This window comes from Biomphalaria glabrata, chromosome 11 (assembly GCF_947242115.1).
Source record: "Biomphalaria glabrata chromosome 11, xgBioGlab47.1, whole genome shotgun sequence".
NCBI lineage: Eukaryota > Metazoa > Mollusca > Gastropoda > Planorbidae > Biomphalaria > Biomphalaria glabrata.
This window is the reverse complement of record NC_074721.1, coordinates 31,257,511-31,270,828: the sequence shown is the minus strand read 5'-3', so window position 1 is coordinate 31,270,828 and position 13,318 is coordinate 31,257,511. Positions and strand designations below refer to the sequence as shown.

The 13,318-nt window shown below is 38.2% G+C and overlaps 1 protein-coding gene across 1 annotated transcript in view; it reads left to right on the top strand.

Moving 5' to 3' along the window:
- The window catches only part of LOC106070573 (homeobox protein Hox-B1a-like), a 111,419-nt gene extending 99,137 nt beyond the window's left edge, over positions 1-12,282 (top strand). Inside the window, exon 2 of the mRNA XM_056004472.1 lies at positions 5,908-12,282. Coding sequence (XP_055860447.1) covers positions 5,908-6,296 — 389 coding nt within the window. The 3' untranslated portion in view covers positions 6,297-12,282. The remainder of the gene's footprint in view (positions 1-5,907) is intronic.
- Positions 12,283-13,318: the final 1,036 nt, after the last annotated feature.

The window sequence follows — 13,318 nt, the reverse complement described above, 5'->3', positions numbered from 1 at the left end:
ATTTTTGCTGTTATTCCCCTTAAATAAGCTTTGTTTGGAAAACAATTTTTTTTTATTTATTTTTTTTTTTTTTTTAATTTTGCTTGTTTTTAATGTTCTTTTAAATTAAATGTTCACGAGGGAGTATGTTCATAACAAAATGTTCAATCAAACTAATCAAACAGAAAATCAGAAGCTATTTTTTTTTACTGATTTTATACGTAATAGTGAAATTCTCGAAGGAAGTTATACAAGATGGAATCCGGATTGTAATACACTAGCAGGTGGCATGTGCCTGAGAGTTGCCATTCGGTCCCAGAGTCTGCCACGTTATGGCTCCGACTTCCTCACGCGCGTGATAAGTGTGTCTAAGAATGACAAAAACTATGAACGAGTTTGCGCATGCCGGAAGTTTGTTAGCCTCAGTGTCTTCTTCACATTGCAAATGTACTTTTACAGGTTTACTTTTACGGGTTTACTTTTACAGATTAGTACTTCACTGACATCTATATTTTTACGGACGTTACGGACATACTTAATTGAGACAAAGTTGTCATTGATTGCCTTCAACGTGAAGCACGGGAGAGAGTGTGAGGCGGGCGCTCCCTTTAAATGCGTACACCCGACATTGTCCATTAAATCATTAGGTAACGTGAGTGGTGCGGCCGGGAGGGGGGGGACAAAGGATGTCACGACACTGTTCCACCTGTCAGATGTGTCACAAATCTCTTCTCGATCACGCTATACTGATCCCGGTAAACGAACCACGGTTCCATCAGAAGTTGCAGTAAATGTTACCCCGTTCCTGTAAATTGGGGGCTTTCAAAAGAAACATTTTACACCTAAAAGGTTTGTCACGATTCAATTGGGCGAATCTTAATTGAGAAATTGGCCTCAGTTTCAACTCAAAGTTCACAGTGTACACGGACTTCCGGTTACATTGTTGTCGTTAGTTACGATGACAAGTGAAAATTGTGAAAGAGAGAATGTAATGGGAAGTCTTTAAACTTAACTCATGCACACAAAATGTTTCGCAACGCTTACAAACTTTTTATCGGTTTTTCATAAAATTATTTTATTATAAATGTTTTAACTTTTTTTTTCCAGAATCAGACTTTTCCCGCCCACTCTCTTTATTCCATCTTCTAGTAATGTATGGTTTATATCACATTAGCATTAAGTAGGTCATATTACGTCATGGGGTACATTTGCAATTTTTGTGTTTGTAGAAATGCTTAAGAGACGAAGAGATTGTGTTGAAGGCCCAGTGAGGACATACAATTGGGAGCGTTTCAAGTATCAAACTAACAGTAATTGTACAATTAGAATTTGTTGAACAAAGAAGTAAGCGGAATTAGATTACTTAAAAAGTAAGAAAAAATATTTTTAAAAAGTAAAAAAGAAGAAATAAAAACAAACAAAAAGAGGAAAATACAAAATGCAAGAAATTTAAAATAAATAACAATCATAAAATTTAAAAAAGTTAGAAAACTAAAGTTAAAATGGAAGAAAATAACAATTCTGAAAGTAATAGAATGGGGTAAGTGAAAATAAGAAAAAAGGTTTTCTTTTGAAAAAGGAAGAGAGTACAATCTAGAACAATTAGTCTTGCATTAATCACACATGTGTCAATGGAGAGAAAGAAAGGTTTTCAAAAAGTAAATAAACATGCAATGGTTTCAAATAAACTGAATGTAAGGGAAGATGAATCCAAATGAATGAAAGCTAGAAAGTAAGAAAAGAGGAAAACAGACAGACAGAGGGACAGACAGAGAAGGGAACAAATTGATTCCATCATTCCCTCCCCTTTCCCTTGCTCTGATGAAAACCATTTAAATTAAAGATAGATGAGCGATCGAGTTGTCTCCCGATTGGCATTGCATCTATCATAGTAATGGATAGTTTTAACACAGAGTTCACTCCCTTGAGAGACGGGTGCCTCCCCTGGCTAGTCCACCCCACACACCACTCTTGACTCCCACCTCCAGTGGATTTTTTTATATTATGAACAGAAGAGTCGACCATAATAATGTCTTTTTTTCTTTCTCTTTTTTATCTCTTTTGTTTCTTTTCTCTTTCTCTCTCTCTCTCTCTATAACTCCTTTTTATGCGTCTATCTATCTATCTATCTATCTATCTATCTATCTATCTATCTATCTATCTATCTTATCTATCTATCTATCTATCTATCTTATCTTCATCTTTATCTATTTACTTATCTTATCTTATCTAATCTAATCTGTTAATCACTGTTAATTAACTTACCCAACATATCTACTGGTTCATGTATCTTCGTGTCTAGTGTCCACTATTAGATGTCTATATAGACTTGTTCAGCTGTTGTTCTTATCTGCTGTGCTTATCCTCTGAACTCTTCATCAAGACTTATCTCTCATTGACACACTTCAGCCACGACTGTGAATACACGAGATACGGAATGTAGGAATTGGGGAATGAAGACTTAGAGAATCAAAGGGTTAGGGACTCAATGAGTTTAGTATCGAATGAGTTAAATAATGAATGAGTTACGGAATGAAAGAACTCAAGAATGAATGAAACAGGGAATGAAAGAGCTAAGGAAGGAATGAAATAGGGAATGAAAGTGCTAAGGAAGGAATGAAATAGGGAATGAAAGAGCTAAGGAAGTAATAAAATAGGGAATGAAAGAGCTAAGGAAGGAATGAAATAGGGAATGAAAGAGCTAAGGAAGGAATAAAAAAGGGAATGAAAGAGCTAAGGAAGTAATAAAATAGGGAATGAAAGAGCTAAGGAAGGAATGAAATAGGGAATGAAAGAGCTAAGGAAGGAATGAAATAGGGAATGAAAGAGCTAAGGAAGTAATAAAATAGGGAATGAAAGAGCTAAGGAAGGAATGAAATAGGGAATGAAAGAGCTAAGGAAGGAATGAAATAGGGAATGAAAGTGCTAAGGAAGTAATAAAATAGGGAATGAAAGAGCTAAGGAAGGAATGAAATAGGGAATGAAAGAGCTAAGGAAGGAATGAAATAGGGAATTAAAGTGCTAAGGAAGGAATGAAATCATGGAATGAAAGAGCTAAGGAAGGAATGAAATAGGGAATGAAAGTACTAAGGAAGGAATGAAATTATGGAATGAAAGAGCTAAGGAATGCTAGAGCTATGGAAGGAATGAAATAGGGAATGAAAGAGCTAAGGAAGGAATGAAATAGGGAATGAAAGAGTTCAGGAATGCAAGAGCTTTGTCTGTTTGTTTGTCTTGTCTTTTTTCTCGTTGTGGTTTATGAATGAAAATTTTTGAGATTGGATTTTTCTGATTTCCAGGCGGTGGTGGTTCAGGGGAGAGAGGAGCGGTTTAGCAGAGGCCCCACTGGAGAAACCTTTTGTGTTCTTCACTCGACCTAGTTAAATCTACACCCTTCAGTTTTCTGTGCGCCCTTTTATCTTAGTATCCTGAACCACCAACCTTATTCTCACCTGTATCAAAGCGCCAGGAACTAATCCAGACAAAACTTTACTCTCCTCCCCTCCCCTTTTCCAATGAAAGCGTAGCAGTAATCTTTTAATTTCACACAAACTTTACAGACCTCCTGAGCAGGTGTACAGTATGTTCCAGAAGAATGGACTCCATTTTGTTGCTTCAGTTTTTGTTTTGTTTTGTTTAGTTAAAAAAATCTTTTTTTTTTTTAAACTGAGTCTCAAACGCTAAACTAACATTAACGTAACAATGGGTGAGGGCGCTGGGAGATATGTTTCGGGGGGGGGGGTGCTAGTTATTTACTTATTCTTCTTTGCGACATTAGTATGATTTTATTTTTAATTTTTAAAAGTGGAGAGAAGTTGTATAGAGTCATCAAAGGTGCTCACATGGTCACGGTATGGAAGAAGGTGCTCTCACTGTTTTGCTTGGGAGTCACTGGAGACCAAACTGTTTCCATACATTTCTGACATGCGTGTCACGGGCCGAATCAGCACACAAAATTCTCGAGATCCAATAGAACAAACAAACAAACTGTGTCTTCTTAATGCTCAGATGTTTCGTTTCCATTGTGCCCGAGAGCACCAATTCATAAGCAGGATATGACACGCCCGGGCATTTGCTTCTCAATCTAGACTTGGCGCTCAGGTGGAGACGGTCTTTAAGAAGAGACGATTAGACCAAAAGAGGAACCAAATGAAATCCCGTTCGGGTGCCTAAGGACAGAGCTCATTGCCCTGGCGGGGATAGATGAAAGCTCCAACAAAGACGTCACTACCCACACACATTTCTTCAAAGGACCGTTTTTATGGCTGACACTTGCTCGGCTGATATGGTTACATTAAAGGAACATATAAGAGTCTCCCCGGTGTGCTCGTCATATGGTCACAATTTTAATCCGAGCGTCTTAGGAAATGAACCATTGGTAATGAGGATGTAATAATTGACATCTGCTTGGATCCTTCCCAGACAGAAGTTTGTTCAGGGGCGAGCTTCCACAGACCTTAAGTTCCACTAGTCTTAGACTCAACTGTTAGGACAATTATGAAGGCCGAAGTTTTGGACATCACTGTTTGTAAGCCAACGAGAAGAGATGCATTCTGGTTCGGTGGGGAAGTGGGTTTTGTTTGGCACAAGACTATTCATCGCGTATCGAATACAACCACGACTCTATGACTTATGAAACACAAGTGCTGACTGCTGACCATTTCTCCTATCACAGAATTCCTGCAAGATATTGTGTTTATATTAGGAGACAGTACCGGACACTGTCAGGCTTTATCTTGTTGTCCAGATGCTGACACAGTGTAAAAGATTTGTTCAACTTTTGTTCTGTTTATCTCGACGTTATATTATTCTTTCATGGGCCTACAGGAAATCTTCGAAGACAAGCCTTATAGTTATTATTAATTCATTTAATGTCTTATTGAGTTTGATTTTTGAAACATTTATGGCCAACGGTGAACGAGCAGGATGTCATGTGGTCAGCACAACCACCAATTGCCTTTACTTTCCCAAACTTAAGTCAGGTACCCATTAGAATTGGGGTAGACTCAGAGGCATCCTTAAAAATACCTAAATTCAAAATCTCAGTCTTTACCGAGATTCGAACCCAGGACGCTAGGTTCGGAAGCCGAACGCTTAAACAGTCAGCCATCTTGTTAGAGAAATGCTCAAATTTGCTGTATATCGAAATCTTTGAGTAAAACCTTGATCTCAGCAAGCTCTAAAACTATATGTCTTTTATAATAATATCATTCATCTACAGCACTATTCATCTATCACTAAAGCACTTTGAACTTCATCTACAGCACTATTCATCTATCACTTCTATATAACTATCAAGCATTTGGAGCCATATCTATAGCACCAAGCACTATAAACTTTATTTAACATTATCACTAGCGTTATAGCAATTTCAACCTTATCTGAGCAGCCTCACTTATTTAGAAGACTATCAACCATGTATAGCACCTTCAATCATCTAGAGCACCACTAAAAGTCTAACGCACAACCAGCGATCTATAGCACTATAGTTCTCGTGTACCTCCCAGTTCCAACGAACATAACGGATGTTACTGTGAGAGACGTAAAATTAATTAGGTAGGCCTATACAGTTAAAGCCTACAACACAGTATTTGAGATCTAAAAACTAACTCAGGGATTAATCCGACTCTTTTGAACAGTGACATTTCAACTTTTTGATTTGATACACAATCCTATACAGAAGAGACCAGGAACACAGCATAAATACCTGTACATAAATATTATAAGACCTAAAAATGATTCGAAATGCTTGAAATTTATCAATATATATATATATTGTGTCACTGTGATTTGATTATATAAACACAAGTTATACAAGTTAGATTTTTTACAGAATATTTATGTATACAATTGACTACAAAATGCATTTGTGATTTCTTTTATACTATACAAAAATTAGTAATGAAATTTCTTTTTTTTTTATTTCAGCCGGGAAAACATCAGAATTTTCTACAACCGGAAATAGCTACACTCCAACCAACCAATCGCCTCACGCTACCAATGGCTCCACCCAAGCCGGCGCTGTCGGAGCGGCTGGTTCGGGGCGCACCAACTTCACCAACAAACAATTGACCGAACTCGAGAAAGAGTTCCACTTCAATAAATACCTGACACGGGCCCGCCGGATCGAGATTGCCGCGGCCCTGGGGCTGAATGAAACCCAGGTGAAGATCTGGTTCCAGAATCGGCGGATGAAGCAGAAGAAGCGCATGCGCGAGATTCAGTTCGAGAAAGTGAACAGTGACACTTGCCAACAGTTAGGGATGGACGGACTCACGGTGCCCAATATGGCGGCCCTATGTCACGATACAAGATAATTCCTGGTTGGGTTTTCTTTTGTTTGGTAGAGTTTCTTTTTCTGTTTCTGTGTTTATTTTGCAAGAGTGGCTGTGTCGTACAAACCTAGCGATATCGTCAACCATGACTTGTCATTATTCAGCAAGGTAGATAACTTCTAGTTTGCCGTACAGGAAGTATGACCCCCGAACGATCTCTTCTTGCACCGGATGTGATTCGCCCTCTCCTAGAAGGAATTAAGATTTGTTTTTTAAAATACTATTGTGGCAGACTTTGAGACACTTTCAAAGTGAGGAGTCACGCTTGATTTGCTTGGAAAGGTGAGAGTATGTCTTCCCTTTGCCCCCCTCCCCAAATGACGTCATTAAAACAGTAAAACGTTTGCCAGCACCACCAGGTGCTATAGGATCGAGGGGGAAGATGACATTGAGATGGCAAGACATGTAGTTGACCAGCTCTAGCTGCACATCTAGAGGCATGACTTCACGAAATGCCGTAAAGGTTGGCATTTTTTTTTTCACCGAGTCAAAGGTCGTGAAACACTGAGACAACATGAGTATCTTCGAAACAATTCTTCTGCAGCTTAGACGTCATATTGTAGGAAAGGATAACTCTATATTGTCATCATCACTTGTCAACACGTCTGTATCCAGATCTCGGCGCCATGCACTTCTGGGCCGTCCACTCTCCCTCTTTCCTTTGGGGCTTATCTTGTGAATGTTGGATGCTGTCTAGGAAAGGATAATTCCATATGCTAGGAAATGACAACTCCAGACTAAACTACAAAACCCAGTGACAAACCATGGTTTGTTAAATCTTATCACATTGAACAATATTAATCCCCGGATGTTGATTAAGGTACGCCCTTACAGCCCACTCACACGCCACGCTGTTGTTTCAGACCCCGAGCCGAACTCTCCGCTGGGGGGGTTGAAACGTCACTAAGCATCCAACAGAGTGTTGAGACAGCATGATATTATAGGCCTACAGCCATACCAATGACAAATCCAATGTCAAACTGACACTCTACCCTATTTATTTCTTGGACGTCTCAACTTGTTCATCGATTTCATTGAGTTTTTGGACCCTAAATGGGATCGACTGATTGAATGATTGACTGACTGATTGAGTGAATTGCCCATTGAATAAATCTTAATTTAATGATGTTTCTCTCTCTGTAATGTTACGTGTTGCGTAGAAGATTGTTGTCTCATCCCAATGACACGTGCGTCTGATAAAGTTTTAAATGAGGTGTCGTCCCAAAACATACTATTGACATTCGATTTAGTTTCTTTCTTTCTTCTATTATTATTATTATTATTATTATTATCACCCTTACGTTACATGAAGTCTTTTTTCATTTGAGGGCCAGAGTACCACTGTATGTTTATCTTAAATACATACTATGTGATGATACTATGTGTTACTGCAGAAGACGATGCAACTTATGCTACTAGTTTGCTTAAGTTTTATTTAGCATCTCCGAGATAGTTGGCATTGTTATAGGCAAGAAGAGATGTCAATTGTGTCATTTTAGTGCTAAAAGTCAAAGTCTGGACGAACAAAGAATTTAAAGAAGACTTCTGACAGTAATCTACAATTCTCGTCTGTGAGCACAATATATCAGAGAAACAGCTGTAGATTGGCAAAGACCTGGAAGAGGATTTATGGGTTGCATAAGATAGTGAGTTTTGAGTCAGTTTTGACGTTTTGACCCCCAGTCATAGCCAACGTAGCCACGTCTTCAAAATAGTTTTGGCCCATTGCCTCTTACGTCACAAAACTCACTAAACTGATGAAAAAACAACAGACGACCACATGGTCACCATATATTTTACACTTGCATCACTAAGTTTGTCATAGTAGGACAAGTCTGGAGGATGGGTAAAGGGGGCATCTTGCCCCACTTGCCTCAATATATCTGTAGGCCTTTTTTTTCCTTTCTATTTGCCCGTAATCCTCTATCCTTTCTTATAAAGTGAATATATGTCTGTCTGTCTGGTACGAATTTCGAAAACATTATTTTTCACGCGTTCCATTCTGGTGTCAAGTTGAAACTTTGCCCGATTCATCTTTGTTCCTAACAAAACATGAATCGATCAAACAATTAAGAAGATAATTAAATAGTGGTAATTAATTAATGTTATTTGATTTCGAAAAAGGGAAATATATATCATAGTATTGAGATGTATTGCTGTGAATTTGGCGTTTTCCACTTAAGTTAATAATTTTTTTTTAATTTTTTTTTGCTTGTTTTTCACCATTAAATTCGAGACTATCCTAATTAGACTGGGCGCGGTGGCTGAGCGATAAAGCACTTGGCTTGTGAACCGGCTTCGAATCCTGGTGAACACTGGGATTTTTAATCTCGTGACCTTTAGGGCGCCTCTGAGACCACCCAACTCTAATGGGTAACTGACATTAGTTTGGGAAAAGTAAAGCCGGTTGGTCATTGTGCTGGCCACATGACTTCCTAGTTAACCCTGGGCCACAGAAACAGATAAACTCATCATCTGCCCTATAGATTGCGAAATCTTAAAGGGGAACTTTGCTATCCTAATTCTGATATTGGGGTGTGAAAAACATGACAGAAGATAGATAACAAGATAATCACCTTACATTTATCTTGTATAGTAGCTAGCCATTCTCAACTCTTGTGAGCAAAGAGTTTAAGTTAATAACAAAGAGTCGTCTCGCAATGGGAGATCATTATTACACTTAATGTATGAACAAAGAAAGATGATTCATAAACTAGACTTATCCCCACCTGCCTATAGCATCTCGTGTGTAAGAGTGTCGGTGTGTCTCTAAGGCCTGGGGCAGAATTTATGGCTTACTCTAAGTCCACTGGGTTTGACAAAGCCATTATGTCCCCTCCTCCTCCTCAACCAACCCCGCTGTCTCCCTTCGCGTCTTGCTCATTCATGAACTATGTCTGACATATGACACATTGACATGCCACAATAAACGTTGTCCTTCAAAAACATGACCAAGACGCTCGTGTCACGTCTTAAATACGCGAATAGTGAGAAGAAAATGACATCGGAAAAAAATAAGTCCTTTGTGGAGGTGTGGGCGATGAATGGACACGGAATATTACCCAAATAGTGTTCTGTGTTACTGAAGTGTGTTGGCTTCTAGTCACTATGTACACACACACATACTCACACGCATACGTACATAAAATAAATTATGGCTTAATAGCGCTACTTTCATGCTTATATGCTCAGAGCGCTATGGTCCAATCTCGGACCAGTGGGTGCGAGGGGGTAACTAGAGAAGGTTTTGCCGGTAGGCACTCAGTAAACACAACTCTGCCCGAGTCGGGTGTCGAACCTCGAACCTCGAGCCCCTTTTATAGCTAGCCAAGCCAAGCCAAGTTCAGCACTTAGCCTCTCGACCACGTGGAAATCCCAATCACTTGCAATAACGCATTTCAGGCTGGGATAGGTTGCAATTACTTCTGAATCTTTTCTTGTCAGAAGATTTAATGTCACTTTACATAAAGTGCATATTTTGCATTCGATCAGAGCTAAGCCACGGAAGCTCTAACAAAACAGTAGAAAGATCTAGCGAGTCTGGAGAGTAAGGAGTATTTCACGTTCCTTAGCAATGTTACCTGGGTTCTAGTGCATTCTGGGTTCTTTGCGCCGCGGCCTTGGCAGCAGATCTCGTCGTTTTCGGAAGCCACTTGCTGCTAGGTGTTCTCCGCTATGCCAATTTTAGCGGCCTCCAAAAGGGGAAAAGAAGTTCACGACATTTCGTTCACCCGACAATTCGTTTACCGACAACTTGTTCACCGACAACTTGTTCGCCGACAGTTGGTTCACGACAAATCGTTCACACGACTATTCGTTCAGAGACAAATTGTTCACAGAAAAAAATCGTTCGCTGGACAGTAACATATTGTTAATATTATATATTCTCGTCGCGTGTTTAATTTATATTTACATTAAAACTTTTGTAGCTATTTTTTCCCCAAAAAAATTGATTGCTAGATATCGGGCCTAATCCGAGTTTCTTTATTTTTTTTGTTGTTGTTAATTCTTTGTTAATGAGGACAGTATGCGATAAAAATTATATTTAAAAAAAAAAGAGATCTTACAAGCTAGCTGAAAATTTTTTTAGTTTTGTGTGGAATGTCTGTCCGTCCGTCCGTCCGTCCGGTTTAGATCTCGTAAACTAGCAAAGATAGTGAAAATCCGACATCATAATATTTTAGTCCATTCAAAGTTCTGATGCAACGGCTACTTTTTTTTTTTCTGAAAGCGAAAAATTTAATTTTTTAAATCACTAATGCAAGCAGTTTTTTCATAAAAATACACCACTTTTACAAATATTCACTATTAGTAGTATCAAACACCGAAGGCCCTTTACAAGGGACTACAAATGTATCGTATTCTAAACACAATTATGCAAATGGTTTTAGATTTTTTGTGAAAAACATTTGTTTTACATTTTAATTGCTAAGTTACGTACGTTCTGTCATACTAATTAACTACATTTACACACACACAAAATGTTTATCTCTTTTTTTTTAAGAGAAAAAATCTATTTAGTATGCATATATAAGTTAGACATAATTTATAACAACAATTAATAACTAGTTTTTCATATTATCGCGTGACCTGCAGTAGTGTATTATAATTACAGAACATTTAACTAACGGATATTTTTTTTTCCTGAAGATTTAAATAAGAGGTTGACACTTTACAAAACAATTATGTCGATTAGATATTCATTATAAAACATCAGTTAGGCCAGGTTTACATATACCTCACATTCACTTTCACCTATCCTTTAATCTGCTGGACCGCTGGGGCACCACACAAGATCTGTCAACCTTCTTTCTCCATTCTTCTCTAACATTTGTCTTTGATAGAATTTCATTCTGATATTCTTTCTGAAAATATTGAAACCTTCCTTTTTACCTGGCTGGGTAGACCACTTCGGGGGCCAATTTTGAGTTTGTTTTTCACACAAACTGTCTTAATAACCTTTTTTTTTTACATTTTATTTTATTTTTACTTAGACTTGATTCCGCGCTGATCGGCGCATTAATCGGCAAGCTGTCTCCACAAAGATCTGTCACTGGCAATGTCTGAAGCCTCTTCCCACCTGGTGTCCACAGCTCTGAGTTCCTCCATGAAAGTGTGGCGCCAAGTTATACGGCGACGTCTCTGTCTTGCGTTTTCCTCGTATTAGCCTCCATGTCATTGCAACTCTTGGGATGCGTAATTCATTCTGTCGGAGGACATGTCCCGCAAACCTCATGCGACGCTGGGTCAAAACCTCATTAAGAGGCAGTTGTGCATCAGATTTCTGTGTTGAAAAGGTCATTATGTGATTAACAGTTTGGAAGAACAAGTGTACGAAAGACTGGAAGACACACTATTGGGCGTTTGTTTGTATCTAATGACAGTATTCTAGGGAACCTATCATGTATCATAGTAGCAGCCTATGTATATCAATAGAAAAGTTGCAGATTATCGCAATACTTGCCACAAATCAAAAGCAGACAATTATTCACAGCATAGGGGAAAAAGTAAAATGTAAAAATACTTTTAAAAGCTTTAAAAAAAAAAACTTACAGGGAAACTATACTGTAACATTTATTTCCCCTTTTTCTATACCAAACAAAATTAATTTCCACTAATTAATTGACTAATTTCTTAATTTTTTTAAATGGATTCGTGTTTTGTTTAAGACAATGAATAATTTGTGCTACATTTCAACTTGATACGAGAATGGCTCGTTGGAGAAATAAAGTGTACAACATTTTTACCTGACAGACAGACAGACAGACAGACAGACAGACAGACGTCCCCTGCCTATCTATGGTAGCCTATGGCCTAGGACATAATTATCTTCATTGTTGAAGATACCTCTAAAACGTGCATTGATTACTTTTTATTTAAAAATAGTGTTTAAAAATTGAGAAAAAAAAATGGAATAAAAAGCGACCTGTTGTTAATTGTACTCTTTCAGCCACCCTTCCCCCCCCCCCCCCCCCCAGTCACACACATATCACACCTCTTCTGCTGTTTTGTCTTCCGGTGAAATGGCGGGAAATTAGAGCAAGAGAGAAAAGTCTATTTTATGACAATTTCTATTGTTTGATGCCAAATTTTATTGTTAGATGCCAACTTTTATTGTTAGATGCCAACTTTTATTCTTGGATGCCAACCTCTATTGTTAGATGCCAACTTTTACTGTTAGATGCCAACTTTTATTGCTAGATGCCAACTTCTATTGCTAGATGCCAACTTCTATTCTTAGATGCCAATTTCTATTGTTTGATGCCAACTTCTATTATTTTCGCTCATCTACTTTTGAGATTGTGTGTTTATTTTTGTTTGAACGATAAATCTACGCATGTGTGTTTATGTGATCCTTGCATTGTGTTTATTTTGTATGTGTATGAGCGTCATATAAATAGGTTCAATTGTGTGTGTGTGTCTGTGTGTGGGTGTGTACGTGTGTGTTTCTGAGAAGTTCGGACATATTGAATGAAAAATTAGATCAACTATATACAGACCTATGTTACTTTACCAATGTGTCTACTTAATGTTTTTTATATGATATGAACTGTGTGTGTGTGTGTGTGTGTGTGTGTGTGAGAGAGAGAGAGAGAGAGAGGCAGAGCGTGTAATAGTTTTTACATGTCAGTTGACACGCTCACCCCCATCCCCCACCTACATTTAGAGAGTCTCTCTTCCGTGACATAATTTACGACAAATGTCACACATGTCGATGTCATTAGCCGTTGTTTACTTTGAGATCACAAATGTCAATCGTGATGTCATCTCTTACAGTCATTTGGTCCTACTTACCAATGGAAGTGTATTTCTTTTGTGATGAAATAAATGACTTTAAAACAAATACACATGTCTCCGTCTTTGTTTAGTATCTACTCTGTGACTCAGTCAGTGTTTAGTATCTACTATGTGACTCAGTCAGTGTTTAGTATCTACTCTGTGACTCAGTCAGTGTTTAGTATCTACTCTGTGACTCAGTCAGTGTTTAGTATCTACTCTGTGAC